At 26.7% G+C, this 22,036-nt stretch overlaps 1 protein-coding gene across 1 annotated transcript; it reads right to left on the bottom strand.

The window, feature by feature from the left end:
* Positions 1-9,986: 9,986 nt before the first annotated feature.
* On the bottom strand, positions 9,987-20,783 carry LOC111034726 (DNA-directed RNA polymerase, mitochondrial). The gene is given in 23 exon segments (XM_022316061.1): positions 9,987-10,174; positions 10,242-10,333; positions 10,398-10,569; positions 10,692-10,867; positions 11,744-11,850; positions 11,918-12,077; positions 12,136-12,381; positions 12,462-12,575; positions 13,739-13,900; positions 13,957-14,178; positions 14,261-14,381; positions 14,747-14,962; positions 15,030-15,151; positions 15,941-16,106; positions 16,176-16,441; positions 17,348-17,497; positions 17,568-17,732; positions 17,797-17,958; positions 18,369-18,503; positions 19,250-19,382; positions 19,452-19,821; positions 20,454-20,528; positions 20,594-20,783. Coding segments are annotated over 23 exon segments (3,750 nt in total). The 5' UTR covers positions 20,703-20,783; the 3' UTR covers positions 9,987-10,065.
* Positions 20,784-22,036: the final 1,253 nt, after the last annotated feature.

Genomic DNA, 22,036 nt, shown 5'->3' on the forward strand with positions numbered 1-22,036 from the left:
ATACGTGAAATTGTATAATATTTTATATCATTATATTAATATTATGATATCGAGGACTGAACCGAATCATGATTGATCAGTGACCATGGTTTCCGATCAATACGGGCTTCAGACGATTATTATTTATTATTGACAAATAAGATGAATATTAAAAACCTTAAACAATGAACACCTTAATTTATTTTTATTTCGCTTTTAGATGTCTCGGAAAAAATAATAAATAGTTTGTACAGCAGTGCAGTAGACACTACTTTATAGAAAGGCGGCGATCAAATTAAAAGTATTTAATATGATTGTGTAGTTGTGTACATGAATTAATTATGAATAATATAATGCATATTTAAGCAGAAATGTTCAAAACTCTGCAAATTCACAAAGCTTGATATCGATTTTACATAATACTTATCTTATTAGTTATTAATTTCATTGTATTGATATACAACAGACTATACAAGTCACCCACCAGACTACTACAGTTCATTACAACTGTTATCCTAATCTTGGTTATCACCAACCTCGAATTCCCCGCGTATTTTGAAAATAAAATCATTTTTTAAGGCATTTCCTAAAAAATGTAGTACAAACGGCAGTGACTAGTATAAACGGGTAGTCGGAAAAGTCCAAAAAACAATTGAATGTGAGGTGTAATAGTGTAATACATCAGACATGCTCACCCTCTTTTTTTTCTTCAAATTTATTAAATCAATAATACAAATTATTCAAAATCTGATTTTTTTAATTTGTAAATATACTTTAAGACTATGTTTTTAAATTTTTGATATTTTTTGTACTACTTAATGAGTGTCCTGGGAAGATACAAACTTCTGTTTTTCAAATGAAAACACCGCTATTAAACTATAAATTATACAGTAGATAATTTTTATGAAATTTTTGACGTATTTATCAAAATCCAAATTCATACGAATAGTTTTCGAGTTATTTAACTTTGAATTCTAAGGATAAAATATCCATAGTTATGGGCTTATAAGAAATGGTGATTTCAAAATGTAAGACATTAATATTAATCTATCAATATTAATAATTTTTAAAAATGGCCCAAGTATAATAAACACTAGATCCAATTTTACGTATGTTTTATATTTATGCAAAACCAGTTTTAAAGGCTATTATCCATAATATAAACTTTTTAATAACTAAGAAAGTACTCATTTGAATTTTGAATGTGGTACATCAAATTTTCAAAAAAATTATCCAAATTAGCTTCCAATAAAAGAGAGGCTCTCATTTGAAAAACAGAAGTTTGTATCACCACAGGACATTCCTTAAGGGGATTCCACACTATCGCTTTTTAGAGTAAAATAGACCTATACGCGTTCCAGCGTAGTAACTTGAGTTTTAATCCTATAATAATTTTGAAAACATATTTGAATTTGTTATGAAGTCTATTTCGAATCCTTCGAAACATAATATCAAAAAAATGTTTTTTGAACTATTTAGGTTCATTTAAATTTTTAAGAATACAAGATTTTTTTTCTAAATTTCAAGTGAGGTTTCTTCTTTTTAAGCATAACTAATTAAAAATGAGGCTCGAAGGATTCAAAGTTGATTGAACAACAAAACAATATTTGTTTTCAAAATTATTATCGGTGTAAAACTCAAGTAGTTATGTTGGAATTCGTTTAGGTCTATAATTTACAATATTTCACCATGAAAAAGATTCGTTGTTAGACATAATGTGACATGTGCATGCGAGTGCGCAACGCTTGTCTAGCTCGCCGTCAGATAATCGACAGCCTCAAACTTTGGAAGAATTATTGCATTACGCCCGGACACTGGATGCGAAGGAGTATTAAAAAGTCTACTCTACTTTCCAAATCTCGATACCAAGGCCTTGGAATATGGTAGGGAACACGAATATCAAGCCAAACGAGATTTAGAATTAGCATTAAACATTAAAATTAACGATTGTGGATTATTTATTGATTCTAATGATGTTTTCTTAGGAGCTACTCCTGATGGATTAATTGGGGCAAACACTTTAGTCGAGATAAAATGTCCGCATTCGGCAGAAAATATAGATCCCGATGAAGCAATTATTCAAAAAAAAATTAATTTTTGGAAAACTAACAAAAATAAAGAAATTACGGACATGGATAGAAATCACAAATACTACTACCAAGTTCATGGTCAGTTACACATTACTAAGCGAAAATATGGAATTATAGCTTGTTGGACTAGAAAAGGAATCAATATGTATGAAAAAATTTGAAAGAGATGATACTTTATGAATTGTGGCAGACAAAAATGTTTCCTAAACTAAATGATTTTTATACCAATTGTATATTACCGGAATTAGTAGATCCAAGACACCCAAGACCAATGCCTATTCGAAATCCAATCAATATACTGGAAGCGAAACGGAAAAAGATCGAACGTAAAATTAATGAACAACGTAAAAAAAAAGTTTAACAATAAATTAAAATAATTTAAAACCAAATTATTATAAATAAGTAATAACAAAATACATTTTCGTATTTATATTTAAATTATTATTAATATTTCTATTATAAAAATCGTCAATACAAATACATAATAATATGTAAACATAATAATTTTGCATTGTAAATTGTACAACAAAATATAAATATATATATTATAATCTCATGATAATTTTTAATAAAATTATAGGAGACGAAGAATTCAGTGTTCCAAAAAATTTTTTTATCAAAACCTTATGGATTTGATACAGAAGTAAAAATAGGTTTAAAATACTTTGAAGTGTGAAGTACAGAAATACAGAATGAACCTTTGACAAAAAAATATTTCTATATTTTATATTATTATTTTTTCACTTTAATTTCATTTTATTATAATTAATTACGTTAATTTGTGAGTTTTTTAATATTATAATAAATAATATATAAATATTAATTATTGATAATTAATATGACAAATATGACAATACGTAAAAGTAAAATAAGTAATAACTAATAACGATAATAGACCGGCACATTCAGTTTTAAATAATCATTAGAGCGCCCGTATCGATAAGAACAATAAAAATAACATTAGACGCAACACGCTGCACGTCGGTAATCGGTGGTGGATCGATAGATGGGCCGCGGTACAGGGAAGTCACTCACACTAATGATTATTTACTAGTTTACTACACATACACGCCTTGCACGCACGTACTATACAGATTGTCTAAAAATTGCCTATTTTCAACTCCTTAAAAACAGTCGGTATGTAATCCCCTTAAGTAGAAAAAAATCAAAAATTTGAAAATATGGTCTTTGAATACATTCAAAGTTTCAAAAAATCAGAATTTGAATAAATTCATTACTATAGGAAACAATGGGAGGTGAGCATGCTTGGTGAATCACCCTGCAAATGTATATAATAACTAATAAGTATTTTTAGCAAAGAACAATGCTACTAGTGTACTACCGCTTGTTTTGTATTGATTTTTATATTATTTTTATAGTTGTGTAATTTTTGTAAAAATGTATATACATAAGAGTATAAGACTGATGTTTTTTTACTGTATGTTCTATGTTATATCATGAATTACCTAATGACTCTAAATAAAACAACTTATAATTATAAATTATAACTTTTGACACAATATATTATGTACCTATACATAATATTGTGTTCATACTTATATTCAATTTTTTTTCAGTGGGCTTTTTTTCGGTGATTGGTTTTAACGATATACCTAAACGTTGTTGGACTTTAAGTTAGTAAAATCAATAGTTAAATGTATCATTTTCATACGATTTAGATTTCAGAATAAAAATAATCATTTAGAGTAATAGCCTGGAAATTTTCAACGACATTTATTTTTAGATATTTTTATTATGTTTAATATCTTAATCCCTGGCACGTGCCATTGAATTAGTATCACCAATGCGATATTGTTCACACTTTCGCAGCCACGAATTAAGATACTTGAATAGTTAATAGTAAATACCTAATTAATTATTATCTATTACCATTTACCAAAACCATTTAAAAATTGATTACAGTTCAGTCTTTCTTAGTCGCACCCTCTGATTCTCACATAAGTTGTCCATAAATGGCTTAAAATCTTGAATTAAAAGAAAAGAAAAATTATATTTATTTAAATTAACCTTTTTTTATATTTCAATAGTAAAAAGCGTGGAAATGGATGTCTGCTGTGCATTAGGTGTCTAGAAGTTCGCTGTAATAGATGGTATTAAATTTGAATTCAATGATATGATATTGTATACGAAAAACGATTCTGAGAGAAGACGGTGTGTCGGTGTGTCAGTGTAGGATATTTTGTAATATACTAATATTATTACTTATTATTAATATGGTGCCAGTAACTAGTAAGTTGAATTAATATTATTCTTAAATTATCAGTATCAGTGATGCTGGAAAAATATTAAATGTAGATACTTATGTGAAATTGGGCTGTTCGGGAACCGAATTACAACAAAATAACAAACGTTATTCACTGCGTTAAAATGTAATTTTGTCCAAATTTGAACTTAAAATGACTGTATTTATATATTTTTTAGGTTTTTTAGTTACTGAAAAAACTTCTTAAGTGAGACCTTGTTTTAAATTTTCATTCCTGATGAAATAAACATTTTCAAGTATTTACAGTAATTCGTTTTTGAATTACAACAATATAAAGAACATCGCTACATGAAAAATCGAGTGAATAGGTATCCAATGTTTCAATTTAATGTTCATTTCAACTTCAAACGCTCATAAAAATACTTTTTGAAAACTATTGGGAATTTTAGATTTTCATCTCCCGAATGCACCAACCACTAACCAGATTCACTTTCCTACTAGAAAAGTTTGCTGTTGAAGAAAATCGAAGCACTTTTATTGCTCCAAACCATGATGACAGACTCAAAAAAAAAAAAAAGAAAGAAATAAAGAAACATAGGTACATCATTGTGTAATCAATACATTCATCGCTCCGCTCAGAATCTAAGAACATTATATATATTTAATAAGTATAAACGATAAGGGTAGTTAATAAATTACCAAAACTTCTTACGTATTAGTCTTATAGAGTTATGGGTAGTGGCCAGTGGGTACCTTGTGTCTTACTGAGGGTAAATAAAAACTTGGAAAATTATTTGCCTACAACCGTATTGTCATGGAAAAACTCCACGTCGACGTCGGAAATACATGCTGACATGCTGTTGGAATTATATTTTTATTTATTCATTTTTCGTTGAAATCCTAATCCGTTTGAAATGTATGCTTATAGAATATATTATGTTGGAAACATGTTGATGGAGCTATTGGAATTTGGAACTGTAATAATGTACCTACTGAATAATAATTCTGTTGAAAAGTATTTTAGTTTGTTACGCCGGTTAGTGGTTACGGTATACAATTTACATATTTCCAACAAAATACTTTTCTGAAATTAACTATACTATTCCGATTTGCGACAAAATACTTTTCAATTAAATACGATCACGAAATTGTTGGAAAATAATTGGTTAGAACCATTAGTCAATGGTTAGAACGTACAATCTCGAAAAATATTTTTTTCTGAATTGTATTTTGTAGATCAATGAATAGGCAGTTATGTTCAGAAACATATTTCCCTGAAAATGTATTTCCATATTGTCAATTTATGCTTCAGTGAAAAAAAATATTTTCTTGTGACTTATTAATTATTATCCAATAACCAATTCAAAGTGTATACACGAGATGTAGCCAATGTAGGTACACGCAATTTTCAGATTATAACATTTTAGAAAAGCTTATGTTGCAAACATCATTTATGTACTAACTAATAAAGTAATAACTATGGGGCTCAAAGGTAATCGGATTGACCGCAGATATGTAGGTAGGCAATATGTCATCATGCTTTGATAGGCTGTAAATACGCCATACGCATCACAGATGACAAATTATAAATATTTATTTTCAGACTTACCGTTCTTACAGTCCCTAAACATTTTTATTTATTTTTATCCTAATGAGTAATGACTAATTACTTCTGATGACTAATCCATTTGCCCATGCTAGTATAGGTAGGTACTACGAAATCGGTTTCTTCATACCTATAAAAGATTAAATAATCTATTTTTTTAACATTATAGCACAACAATTACAATATAAACGGATAATATTGTATTATAAAAATATAATCTATAAATAATAAATATTTAAATAAATAACATTTAATAACCTCTTGCAAATTAATGGTACTTCGAATAATAATGCAATTAAGTAATGAATAATAATATATGAGTATAAAATATTAAATTTAAATGAGTATGTACATCATTTTTGTTTTTTTTTTCCTTTTAATATCATCTCAAAAAGCCATAACTAAATGTCTATACCCATTCTGTAGCCAAGTCTCTCAGTTTAGACTTCAAAGTCATGGTAAATTTGTTGGTACTTATAGCCTATAGGTTGAGTTAAGTAGGTACCCATTAATTATTATACGTCTATACAGTATATTAATTGTTAACACAGCACTTGTAAGGGATGGGAATTACTGATGAGCTGGTCCTGGCTACCAGAGTCCTGTAAATAGTAGGTATAAGATGAAAACCAGAGAAGTCAGTATTTCAGCAAGTCACTCGTCTACATAGTAGGTAGGTGTATAGTGTAGGTACCCATCTCGAATTATGGGAGGAGCCAAGGGGGGCCCACCCATGTAAAGATCCCATAATTTTCTCAGTTTAAAATTACATTGAGTGGTTATTTTGTACTTTTAATAGAACCTATACATGAATATTTTTTTGACTAATGTCTGTCACCACTCACCCGACTATAGGTAGTACCAGTAGTAGTACATGTGGAGACTCATGGGCATGGCATCTAAATTTAATGGAAGTAATGTACTCTGATGTTTGAATGAATGACTGAATGTAATATTATTAATATTTTCCCCAACATTCTGATTGTTCTAAGAATAGGTCGATTTTATTATTACTATTGCTATACCTGGTTGTACAGCAGAAAGAGTATTTACGAAATTGGTCAGAATTACAAATAAAAATAGATCTTCACAAACACAAGATAATTCGACATCATTAATGATTTTGCCTACAGAAAATGATACTCTATATATATAGGTACACAATTTAAGCTTTGATAAAACATTATATGCGTTTGCTACATAATTAAAAAGCAGAAAAAAGATTTTACATAAGATACCTAGTAACTTAATTTTATTTCTATATATTATAATAACAAATAATATATATATTTTTTTTTTATCTTATTAAATTAAAATTTTTAAAATTATTTTAAATATTTTTTTTATTATCTTAAGGAATTATTTTTATCGATACCTAGGGGTCCACAACGACACAATCATGTATTGGCTCCCGGTCCCCTGAGGCCTTAATCCGGGCTTGTAGGTATCTCGTCATTAAGTAGGTCACTGTGGTCTGTGATGGATTTGTTAAATATGAATTAAATAATAAATCATTGCATATGAAATATGTTTCTGAACGAGACTATCAGCCTACATTTTATTGAATGTACCTAATATTATTTATACTACAACTAGTATTTATATTAGGTAAGGCAATAATGCAATATCAATAATACTATAGAACAATAGTAATACAGTGGGTTGAACTATTTTTTGACAATCACAAATCACAAATATTATACTAATAATAAATATTGTATTATTATAGTTATTATTAGGATTTTTAAAAATTAATCTTTAATAATGAAATAAATTTAAGAGAGATTGTATGTGTATAACTATTAATTACCTACCTGCCACCAGTGCTGCCCATTATTAGTTTATTATCATACATTCGTGTGAATGAGCGAAGGGCGTGGATGCAGAATTGGCAGCTTTTTTGCTCCTTATGTACCTACTATATTTAGTAGGTATTCCCGTATTCAATTGCAAATACCTATAAACTATAGGCAATCTTATATTTTGAAGTTTTGAACCATGACTGATATTTATAAATTATCTTTAAAAAATACAATAATTAACCATGGAATGTGTTACCAAAAATTTTGGCGAGAGGTTTGTGCATGTCTGTGCTTATAAGTTTAAGTCCGTATCGGCATTTGACATACGTAGGGTGTGAATATGTTCGTAGCATAAATAGCTGAAATATATCAAAATATTTTTAACTCTTTAAGATTTAATTTAGTTTAGTAAACAATAATATACGAGTATATATCCAGCCTACGATTAATAGTTTTTGAATTTCACTAAAATTACTAAAATCGTCATGTTTTGTTTATGTGTCCAATTTCATTAAAATTTGAACTTGAAATGTCAATAGATTCTATAGTATAGAAAATAAGATGTGGAAGTGGGTACCACTTGGCTGTTCCGTAGTCTGTAGGTGTCTAGTGAGAGGCCAGAGGTGTGTAAACGTGTTACAAATTTACAATATATATATAGGTACACATTTGGTGAACATTTCAAGTAGATATCTGCGATTATTTGTTTTAGTTACCGCTGCTCCAAAAAAAACTCCAACTCTTAAAAATTACCGGATTTCTTTTATGTTTTTTTGTTTTACCTAACGTTTTTGAAAACTACTTTGAATTTTAATATTGACCTCTCCATAGTACCAACTAGTATATCTTTTCCGCAGAAATGATACTGAAGTAAAAAATGAAGGCATATTTTGACTACTTGCCGTGTACTGGGGTTCTACCTACACAAATAATTTTTTTTTTTAAATATCATTGTAAAATTAATAAATTTATTGCTCCACTCAGAATCTGATGTTCAGTAGGTAATTAAGTGCCGAGAGGGTCACTGTAATGGATGTAATAAATATAAATTCAATGATTAATCATTGCAGACAAGAAATAATTCCTTATGCAGATTGAAGATTATTTGTTTGCCTATATTACTAAATATATTTTATGATATTATTGACTATTGCTATTAAAGTAACCATTAGTAATATAGTAGTAGGTTGAATTAATTTTTGCCGAAAACATTTTATTTGAAAATGTCATTGTGTGTACCTATAATAATATACAAAAAATATACAATATAAAAATTCCAAGTCTCCTCAAATAATATTTTTAAACTACAACAATATAACAAGTTATATTTAAATAAGTTATTCCTTGTTAAATAAATTATCTATTTTAATCCAAATACAAACTTAGAATTTTTTTTTTTTTTAATATTTGACTTTATTTTGAAAAGTTACAATCTACACATTTTGTGTAATAAGTAATATAAATAATTTACAGACAGTTGGCAGGTTATATACATGAGGGGGAAATCACACATTTGTGAAAACTCCAAATATTAAATTTTAAAAATATTTATGAAAAAAAAATTGTGCTTATATATAATTTAGATTTTTTGGTTCCAATATGAACTACTAAGTATCTAAACATTTTTGATTTTGAATTACAATTCAATATAATAAATTGATGATGGTGAAATAGTTCATTTATGGGTGAATATCCAATGTTGGAAAAATTCAATAATTGTAAAAAATCAATGTTTTTCCAGTAAAAATGTTTTTGTTTTGTTATAGGTATAAACAAACTTATGAGGAACCTTGAACATTTAACAGTAACATTACTTTTCAGTTTGTCATTGTAGAATACAGGATGTCAGAGCTACCAAATGTCAGTCCACCCAGTGTTCTTTAATATTCAAAACAAAATATCAATATCATTTATGGGTACATCATATATAAAGCACACTGGTCAAAGTTTAGTAATATTGTTAAATCAATAGTTAGTTTGCATAAAATATTAAGCTAAATATATATTTTCAAGAAATGTGTATATCAAACATTACTTTATTTGATCATACTTTAGATAAGCTTACATAATATTATTGACACATATAATTTTGACATAATATGTGAGTGTAATAATTTTTCAATTTTTCTTAATCAGAAAAAAAACATACAATTTTTAACTGAATCAGTTCCTCTGTATACATATTATTTTTTATATAAAGAAGATACAAGAGCACTCACCTGATAGTGTTTATCAGATAACTATAAAAAATCTAATATATAAACAAAAAATAATAAACTCCAATCTTTTGAAAAAATACAAATATATTTTTAAGACTAGAAAACAAAGTAAATAAAAACTCATATCACAATAAACTAAAACGTTTCAACTGAAAAAATAAACAGAGTCTAGTACATTATTAAGTTTAAAATCTCCTTTTTTAGGTAACTGTTGAAAAACATTTAACATATCTTGAGTATCATTCGTAATATCACTGGAAAAAAATAATGTTACAAATAATATTAATTCAATTTTATTCTCGATTTTATTATTATACTTACTAATTAGGAAGTTCATATTTTTTAATCATAAAATTAGATAAATTTTCTAGAATTGGTTCATTATGTAGTGCTACAAATTGTTCTCTACAAATCTAAAAATATTATTATACATAAATAACCTTTTCATTGAAATTATATATTTGTTTATAACATTACTTTTCCCATAATCTCAACAGAATTAGGATGTGTCCAGAAACAGTCATGTACTGATACATATGTGATACCTGCTCGTTCACAGTGAAGAGACGTTAACATCATATGAGTAGAATCCAACGAGTGGATAAAATTTGGAGGAAAAGCATTCTTTTGTTTCATCACATTTGGACGACTAAAAATTATACATCACCGTTAAATATAAATTTATAAATAGTAAATCTTGAAGAAAATTAAGTTTCAATACCACTTGTATTCTATATTATCATTTTTAATATTGATTAATCTGATACTAACTCATACATATCTAATATAAAATGTTCTCCTATTTTAACACTAGATTTCTTGGTGTAATCGTGTGATTTATTTCTACGATTGTATGGTTGGACTACTGGTAATCCTAAAGGTGTTATCCACTCCACACTTTGACCACATGATTGTGATATTACACGTGCACATTCTGTAAACCAATCCTAAAATAATATAAAAGTTTAAATTTAGAAAAATTTAATTAAATAGGTATTTGTTGTAAATTTAAATCATAAATTACTGAAACATATAAGTAAAAACCATAATGAATGTAATGATTTTTTAAATGTGTATCATTTTTTAGTGTCTGAAGGGCTACAATAATTTTTATAGGAGAAAATAATGTGGATTTTCAACTTCAGCAGGTTTCTAAGAATGTGATCTATAGTTGGTACTTAAGGGCAGTGCATCTCAACCTTTTATTTATCACGGCACACTAATACTTTAATTCCATTAAAATGGAGGCCCACTTAATACAGTTAATGGATTTTTAAAAAATGACCGTTACAAACCTATACGTAGATTGAGAATCTTCACAATTGTTTGTGTTATCAGTGATTTTACATTTATGTCATAATACCATAATAACCGTAGAATATGAATAATTATCTTGGAGACACATATCACAGTAAATCTTGTACATTAGTATGTGGCGATATACCAGTCAAGAACTACTGCTTTAGGGGGTCATAAGTAAACAATTTAAAGTACTTTTCATAATAATTGGGAAAAATGGAAATTTAATTAAAATCCGCTTACAACAAAATTAATTTTTTTAGTTTGACATAATTCAAAGACAACTACCATATTTACTTGAAATTGTCATTAAATATTTATTATAGCATTTTTATACATGATATGATTCTTTAAATAATTTGATGCGTTTAGAGCTATAGACATTTTATATTAGCCTGAATTCAATATTGGTTTAAAAAAATTGAGTAGGTTAAATCCAGAAAAGCAGCTAGGGTTAATAGGCTGGGGCTTTCTGTATAAATCCTAAATTAAAATCATAACTATTTATAATAATTATACTTTACTTGTATCTCTTTTGTAGAAGTGAACATTTCTCTTAAACTTTCAAAAGTTTTTGCCACTAAATAAGTAGAAGCTGACCAAACTTTGTCTTTAGGAAATGAATCAATATCTTTCAAACAAATATTTAGAAATTATATTTTATAGTATTCATAAAGAAATCTATATTTGAGAAATACCTTTTAATTGTTTAGCAATTTGTAAACGAGCACCAAATCTAGTTACACCATAAACTGTTGTCATTACAGTCTGTTTAATTACTTTACGTCTAACAAATCCGTCTAAATATTTTGCAATTACAACATCATTTGCAGCGTCTTTTGAGCGTTCTCTTTCAACCTAGTGAATTAAAATAGTATAATATAATTTATTTTATATTCAATTTCAATGTTTTTACCATAGCTGCAACACAACTATACACATCTTGTGGTACATCAGAGGGAGTTAAGTTAACACTCACTGCTCCTGCAAAATCTTTACCTAATGCAGCATAATGTTGCAAACCATTACATGATCCATCTTGATGAACAGGAAAATGAGAAATAAAGTTTTCTGGATTTTCGACTTGTAGAGCTTGGGATATCTCAATACAGCACGCTAAAGTTTGCCAAGGATTCTCAGATTCAGCCCACCACATATTTCCCTTAATAAAATTAATCAAAATAATAATAAGGCAAACTATTTTTAATTTTTTAACTAAAAAATGATTTCCATATTACATACTCCTAAAGGGTTATGGGCAGAATTTAATATTTCTGGAAGTATCTCTTCTGCATATTGAAGCCTTTCTTTAACAGAATTCCTTTTTTTCAGTCCAGTTAAATTAACACAATGAATCTAAAAAAATATGGTAAATCATCATTGAACTTAATATATTCAAATAAAACAAAAAAATAGGTAAAAATAATTTATGCTAATTCCTTAAGGTGCGTTTACAGTTTACTTTCAATCTTGCCATCCATAATTTAAAACATTAGCATATTGCGTTACCATCAAATTGAAATATACCTATTCACTAATGGTACACCCAAGCAGAGCCAGAATAAAGCAGAGGGTTAAGAGAGATAGCCTAGGGTCCCCGAAAAATTGTTTGAACAATTATTAATAAGACTAAAAAAAATACAATAGTCATGTTGTTAAGTTACACACAATAATACATTATGCTTATATTTATGTGTAAGTAGTTTATTTTTATAATTTCTAACAGAGATTCTATAGAATTAGGTACAAAAGTTATGAAGACTAATAAAAGAAATGAGATACAACGTGAAAATGAAACTATTAAGTGGAAGTAATTTAACAATTATTAAGTTTATTGAAAATTAGGTATCTAAAAAAAATTTTCTTTGATGATGTTTTGGAAACTTTTACCTCGAGTACATACAGACACAATAATTAAAATAAACTTTTATTTGTATACCTATTACATATTTGTAATTTTTGAATTATTAAATTATATGTTATGTTTTAATAGTTAAATGAAGTATATTGTTTAACAATTAATTATGTAACGTCAACATTGTAAACATACTATCTGAGTAACATTGTTTTCTCGTTCAACTACTAAATATCAATAAACAAATAGGTACGTATATAATTTAATTACGTAAACTTAAGACCCCCAAAATCAGGATAGCCTAGAGCCACTTATATTTATCTGGCTCTGCTCCCAAGTCCCAACCAGCATCATAAATAATTTTACTATTCAATGTTCATCATATTCTCTGTAGATGCAACAAAATAAACATAGTGACCATATGTTTTAATTAACAATGATATTTAATAACGATTACCAATATACCGGGTATACACATACTAAGAAAAATATATATTTTAATTTAAATTATTTACATATCAGTGTAAATTGAAATACAAAAGGAACAAAAAAGTCCATTATTTTTTCGTAAAAAAAAGACATTTTAATCGTTTCCAGTTCTTTTTGTATAAAAAGGAATTTGTTCCTTCCAAACACTGTAAATTAATGCATTTTCAAAACTTACTTTCAACCAGTTTAGACCATTAGACCCAAGTGGTTCACCTTTAGCAAAGCACAACAGTGATCTGGCCATGTCAGAGCCAAGATGGTTTAAGTGAGGAGGACATGGATATACTCGACCTCGAAAATCCATATTATGAGGCAACCAAAATGTTTTACCACAAAACTGAAAATGTTGTACAATTATTATTAAATAAATTTTTAAAAAATACAAGTATTTACGTGATTTGCTAATGACAGCCGATATAAAGCATCACACCACAAACTAAACATTTCAGCTTTTTGTCTTTTTAATATGGCACGCTCTTTATACAATCTGGAACGTTCATCTTTACTCATACTCTGTAATATTGGTTGTGGAGATGGGAAGGCAGATATAGGCTTTGGAATATCTAATTTTGAAGAACCACCTGAACGAAATACTTGAAGAACTACATCTAAAACCTAATAAAACAATTAGTAATTTATTATTATATCTTAATATGTAATATAATTATTGCCTATTGACTATTTATAAATATATTACTGGTTTATTGATAGTCCAGGGTATAGAGGCCAACTGATTCAGTGCATCTAAAGCTGGATAAAGTTCCTGTTTTGGTGTTTGCTCAAGTCTATGCCACTGTAAAATAGCTTGTTGAGGTAACCTAAGCAATAATTTAAATACCTACTGTATTACGTTTTAAACAAAAAGTTCCAAAATTTGTGTCTCAAATAATTTACAGTTATTTAAATGCCTAATAGTCACACTTTACTAGTTAAATTAAATATATTTTATTCTATGGAATACCTTGTATAAGCTACAAGCAAAACCTAATTAATTATAATATTATAATCGTAACAAGTTGTTAAAAAAAAAATAACTTTTTTAAAATTATAAACCAATCTGGTTTAGTTCCTTAACTTACATGATATAAATTATGACTATAATTAAATGTAAAATATTTCTATTGTTATAGTATTATATTAAGTTACATAAATGTATATTACTAAATTTGATGAGCTTGTTTACCTAATTAGATCTGCTTTAGCAGCAATATATCCTCCAGAACTGATTGAAGTCCAAGGAACTGGTGGACTCAACATAGGGATCATAGTAACATCAAATATTAAATCATTAGGTTCAGATAACTGATAAAGTTTTGACAATACAGGATGTGGTTTAATTTCTTGTTTTACATGCTGACATTGTCCACGAAAAACTGTATAAAATGCTGGTAATAAATGCCTAGAAATTAAATTAATTAATTTAAAGTAATTAAAGATGAAAATTTCAATAATAAACTTTAATTTACTCTTCTTCTATATTGTCTTTCATGATATTAACATCAATTTTTATATCTTTAATAATAATATTGTACAAAAATTTCCCAACGCTGTTTAATACAGTAGAAGGCCATTGTTTGTCATCTTGTTCCTAATAAAAACAGTAATAGAATGTAAAAGCTATAGTAGTATTAATCAAAATTAGAAATTAATTACACTATTTGTCCTAAATCGTTGTGTAAATTAATTTATACATGTATATTCAAAGCGGAAGAATGGATGTTTTGATTTTACAATGATTCCTACATTTTTACGACTATGTTACCCTTGAAAAATAGTCTGTTTCTGAACCAAACTCAACCACTATACACAATAGTCAGGAAAATTGGTGAATTCTTTATCATTGGCGGGTTATTAATTATAATTCATTAGGCATTTATGTGTTATAATAATGTAATATATCATATCATATCCATTATTTTAAAGACCATAAAAATGCATACTTTACCAGTTTTTAATGGAATATTAAGAGAAAATATTGAGGTTTTGAATATAGAATATTAGCATAATATTTTAAACTTTCAAGAACAAAAAATCCTTTCCCAATTTACCCTGCTTTTCAAGAGGGAGGAACCCCCATAACATCTAAAATCTAGAAACTTCTCCAAGGTCTAATTTTTCTCATTGTAGGTGCACAGAGTATCAAATATTTTGTTTGCCACTGACTTGCTCTCTCTCATAATCCCTCTAACTGTAGTAGAATCAAATGTATTTTGTAAGGTATTAAGTTAATGTTAAATATTCCTGTATATGTCTTATCTTCTAATTTAATTAAAAATAATACTAGAGAGTTAACTGTTTCAACACTAAAATATAATTATTTATCTTTTTTTAGATACATATTGATTATATACAAAAATCCAAAACAAGCACAACTTACAATATCTGCTCCATTTGCTTTGTATTTGTATACTAATTGTTGCCATTGTTGTCTCGTATTTTGACTATCATATTTTTCACTATTTATATACCATAAGCAATAATCGCTATAAACTGCTTTGATCTTTTCTAAAATTTTTGTATTCTTTTTGTATTTTATTTGGTACCTAATTTGTGAGTAAAACATGATTAAGGTTTAACTTTTTACATTTTTATACTTAATAACAATATAATACCTTAATCTAACTTGATTAGCCAAATTTCGATATAGTAAATTTACTGTTGGACTAAATGTTTCAGACCCTTCAGCTAGCTTCCGCACTTCTTGTATAATTATATCAACATATTGCTCTGTGTTTAAAACTCTCAAATAAGGATATATATTTACATTTCGATATGATTTTAAACAGTTATGCTGAGCACGTATGCTTTCCAATTCACGTGCAATAGCATTCCTTATAGTTTCTTTCCATTTTTCTTGTAAATCTTCTAATTTATTTCTCTATAAGCATATTTAATTACAAATATATATTTAATACATGGGTTATTAAAAATTTAAAAGGATGCAAGCTATTGGCAACAAGAAATTATTTGTAATAATTTAATCTCTACTAAAATTTAAATAATAAATTATTGATAAATTAAACACATATGTAATTTTAGAAATGTTCTACTGATACCACACCACTATTTTTAGTTTTATTTTAAATCCAGGTATTTTGAAGGGAAAACAATTGGCAGAAATTATATTTTTGTATTTTGAGTATAAAATTGTATATAATATAGTGATTAATAGATAATGGTGAAAAAAAAACAGTTTTATAAAAAAACAGAACATGATTAAAATATCATAAATATTTTTTGTTATTGTTACACACCATGTTTAAAAAGGAGAAAAATTTATTTGGTATAGAACACAGTAACCCTAAAATTGCTGCATATATCCTGGAATATGAAAAATAAAATTCTATGAAATATAATTTGTTAGGATTTCCAAAAATTAAGCAGAATACTTAATCTAAACTCAACAACCATTTTCATCATAGCTTAAACACACAAGTTTATTGCATACAGCCTGTATTGTTATCATAGAAAATCAAATGGCCGCAAAATGGTACGTTTCATGTCTTAAATATAGGTTGCCTCCTTACGTTGTCATTTTAATTCCTTAACATGATAAAATGATATAGAGGGAGTACTATTGCAATAATCTAGTATTTTTGAGCTATGACTATAAAACAGTGTACAAGCCACAAAAAGACTCCAAAATAAAGGGTTTGTCATTAAATAGATATGTATCTAACTTAATTTTTTTAGTTTTTTGAAAATCTTATCAATATTTATCATAGAATAGCATTTTGATTTTAAACAGAACATACTACTATAGATAATATATTTAAATCCTTACATAATCCAAAACTTTTTGAGATGGCGTAGGATTATTGTCAACCGACTGTACTTTTACAATAGTAGACATTTCTGATTCAAGTTGTTTCCGAGCACATTCAAGAATATTTTTTTCGTCGAGAAGACCTTCAGCAGGACATTTAAATGTAGACTAAAGATTAAATAATACATATTATATAAATATGACTTCAAACCAAAATTAATTTCAGTTATATTTTTACTTTTTGTGAATTTAAATGATCTAAAAGTGGGCAAGAATAGTAAATATTTTCAATACTGAAATGTGGTTCAAATGAAGGATCTAATAATTGTACAGCTTTTAAAACTTGTTCTCGTTGACTTCCAATGTAGGTACAATTTTCAAATAAATTATTAAATGAAAACCCCTAAAACAGACAAAATAAATTCATAAAATATAGTATTTAAATATCTACATTTGAGATGCCTTACATCAGACAAAAATTGTTTGGATAATTCTTGTAATATATCAAATGAGCATGGTTCTTTTTAATTAACCAAACATTCAAATGCAGCTGCATATGCTTGAATATTTGGTTTTGTTTGTGATAGTTCTAATAATGACCAAATTTCCTTTAATTTTTCATAGTTTCCCTGGAAATAATATTTTAAAATAGATTTTTGATTAAAAAAATGTATTATTTTATTTATCTTAACAATATTTTGGAATGGAATGGATTTAATAGTAATATTGGATAGTTTGGATTGCCAAATAATTATGTTTGCACTCCTAAATATAAATTTCTTGTTTTTTTAAACAGGTAGTATTTAAAACATTTAAAAAATACACTAACTAAAATTTAAAAAATAATAATACTACAGTAAATTATCATCAATAATCAATTTAGACTCAGACCTAGACTCAGATATAAGTTAATTAATTAATTTATATAGTGTGTAATCAAATATTTAAATAATAACCTTAAGTATATTACAAATCATCAAATTATATTTTTGTTAATATACATTTATGAATAATATTGAATATACAACTTAATATTTACCTTGCTGGCAAAACCATGCATTAAACAAGTAAATATTCGAATATCAGTTATTTTTAGAGACACCTTATTTGAAACGCTTTTGTAACAATAATGATTTAAAGCTGCCAACCCTCTATTAAGAAATCCACAACATACCTAAAAACAATTCAATAAGTTAAGAAATTAAGGTATTGATAATATATTATATACTGTGTGTTCACGGAAACAGGATACACTTTATCACTCATTACCCTAAAAATAATTTTCAATTTTGTTTGAGGGATATTCAACTAGAATAATGGATCATAAATGTCTATAACTTAATTTTTTTTAACTCGTTTATTTTTTTGCACATGCGCAACAGAACTTAATTTTTTTTAAATTGGAACAGTACGTATTTCCTCTTTCTTTACAACATGATACAGTCAAACTTGTTATGATTAAACTATTAAAGTAATAAATAAATTACTAATTATGAATAAGTATTTTATTTTATTATTATTCATTAATAATTTAATTGATTAATTTCATGTTATCAAAGTGTGTAGAACTGTAGAAGAATCGAATACGTACAATCAAAATAAAATAAAAAATAAAACTAGATACACTTTTTTTTTTATTATAATTACATATTACTTTAATTATACGTAACTCTAACTTGTGTAACCATTTAACAAAAATGAAGTTGTGTTGCACATGCACAAAATAAAAGAGTTAAAAAAAATTGTAAGTGACAGAAATTGAAGATCCAGTAGTTTAGTTGAATGTCCCACAAAAAAAATTGAAAAATAATAACAGGGTAATGAGTGATAAAAACAGGGTACACCCTTGTTTTTGTGAACATGTGGTATTATATTTTCATTTCTTATATATTATAATATATATATATATATTTAATTTACACATAAATCTATATATGCTAGAAGTGTTTGATTAAGACTTTTTTCGCGGCCTTTAATATTGAGCTGCTTAATAGCTTCTTTTATCTCAAGTTTATTTTTTGCAGCAATATTTCGATTACGTTCTCTTTTTGATCTTTAACATAAAAAAATTAACATTTTTTTATAAAATACATGACATAAAAATAATAATAACGGTTCTTACAATTTATCTTTGCTTTTTGGTAACTCAATACTATTATATATGTCTTCTTGTTCTCCTTTTAGATGGTCCAAGGCAAATTTATTTTCAATGTCATTCTCTGTCATTGTTATTGTTTGTAAAAATTCAGTATCTTTCAGCAAACTAATTTGATCTTCATTCATTTCATCTATATCATCTAGCAGCTCTTCTTTAAGGCTATTTTTTTTAATGTTAGATATAGTTTTTATGGAAAGTTTATCTGGACAATCATTTGTTTTTGCTGTCTTAGGAAACATAGCCAATGGTTTTTTACAAGCAACCATTTTTTGCACTTGGTTTGGTTTTAAATGTTTAACTTTTACTTTAGATTGGCTGGTGACACTATTGGTAACTTGAAACAAAAAAATAAAATAAAATGTTTAAAACTTCTTCGAAATTTTAAATAAAATATTATTGTATTAAATCTTAAATTGAATAACAAGTAAACAACAGTTGCAATTTTATATTAAATAGCTACTTTTAGTATTTTGAAAATAAACAAAAGCCGCATACATATTTACAAGAATAAAGTAGGTACGACAGAGGTATTGTGAAAGAAGTGTATTGTTTAAAAATAGGTACAGAAAATACACCCAATTATTTTGTCTTTTAAATAACTCTGAGAAGAAACATCAATTGATTAATAATTTCAAGCAATCTGCCCTTATGAAAATATAAGAAAAAATATAATTTAATTAAGCATGAATTAAAGTTAGTACAATTATTAAATTTACAGTGACGATAAAGAACCTTGGAATCTAATAAAAGTAATTAAAAACTAAAATTAAGCTAAGAAATTTTGTGGAATTTTGTGTACATACACAATGTGTTTTATAAATAAATATTTTTTATTTTTATTTTATAATCCTTTACCAAATATTATTTTTATCTTCTAACCAACCTAAGAACTATAGGTATTACAAATTTTAAGTGAAGATAAAATTTTTATGAAGTTCTAATAAATACATTATTATAAATACTAAACTTGTACTACTTCTGAAAATCGTTTAACGTTTCTTTTGAATTGTTTGGTCTTTAAAGTTTTAGTTTGAATACTTTCTATATAGGTAGTATAAAATAACATAATTATAATAACATATTTATAATAATTAAATAAATCTTACCTGGAATATTAGAAAAATTAGCTATTTTCAGCAAATGAGGCTTGTCAATTAAAACTATTTGAGGAAAACCATTTTTTATTTGAGACCGAAACATAAATAACCTATACATGATTAAAAAAAAAACAATAGAATTATATTACATTCCAACGCATATAAATAATTAATAATTATATTGAGGATAAGATTTCAAATTATTGTGCAAAATCAAAAAAAAAACAACTTGTAAAATATAATTCATAACATATATTAATTGTAAAAAACCAAAACAAACAAATAGATTTATTTGAAAAATATAATATTTGATTCAGCATGTGTTTTAATCTGATAACAAACTGAGGTTAAGATATAGAATAGATAACTGATAAGCAACTGATATCTTAGTCCGTGGTATGAATCATGTAAAGTAAACTTCCAAAGTTATGTACCATGGTTTTGCGTTGCGAAGTGCTGATAACACTTTTTATACCCCTTTAAGAAGCTTGAAATTTAAAAAAAAAATCGTCATATTCATTATTCACTAAATTAAAAAATATCGAGTATACTTAGACACGAATTTTCTATAAGTGTTTGAAGCTTTACATTTTTCTTTGTTGATAAAAAGTTATTAATATCAATTCTTATAGGTAAAGCTTGATACTTTATTACAATGTTTCTCATAAAGTCATAAACCGTAGTTCCGATTGAAACCAGAAAATCAGAAAAATGCAAAATTTTTATTGACATTTGAAGTTAAAAATTGTAGGTACGTCATTGGGTATTAAGGCTACATTTTTATTTATTTTATTGTCATTACATAATAGTATTCACTATTCGTAAGGACTTTTAAGTATAATAATTTTCATTATTTTATTTTACTATTAACATTCATTTTTAAATTTTTTTATCACAAACTTATTAATATTTTAGATCCTGGCAGAACAATGAGTATAATTTTACAATTCTTTGTTTTTTAAGACTTCCTCAAATTGAAGGGATGACAGACAGTTCCTTAGATTTTCTTCAACAGCATATTTTCTGGAAGAAAAATGAGTCTATTTGCAAAGATGGCTCCAGGGGGGAGGACTGTGGGCAAGTGGGTTATCGAAAAAAAAAAGTTTAGTGAAAAATTTACCGAAAAACTTTTTTTTGTACAGTTCTACAGTTGTGCTTTGTATTTTAGTGTGTTTGTAATATTGTATAAAAATAAAATGCTTGTACATAATATATCATCACTGTCACCATTTCACTATCACAAAATAGTATAAATGCTACCACTATATAGTACAAAACAAAGTCGTTTCGCGCTGTTTATCTGTCCCTATGTACTTTTAGATCTTTCTTAGTTTTTAAAAAACCAGGACACTTCATTATCCTTACAGAGTTACAGCTGTTTTTTGAACACAACCAAAGAATAAAATTAGAGCATTCCAATTTGTGAAAATTAAACAAAAATCGCATAAATAT

This window comes from Myzus persicae, unplaced genomic scaffold (assembly GCF_001856785.1).
Source record: "Myzus persicae strain clone G006 unplaced genomic scaffold, MPER_G0061.0, whole genome shotgun sequence".
Taxonomy (NCBI): domain Eukaryota; kingdom Metazoa; phylum Arthropoda; class Insecta; order Hemiptera; family Aphididae; genus Myzus; species Myzus persicae.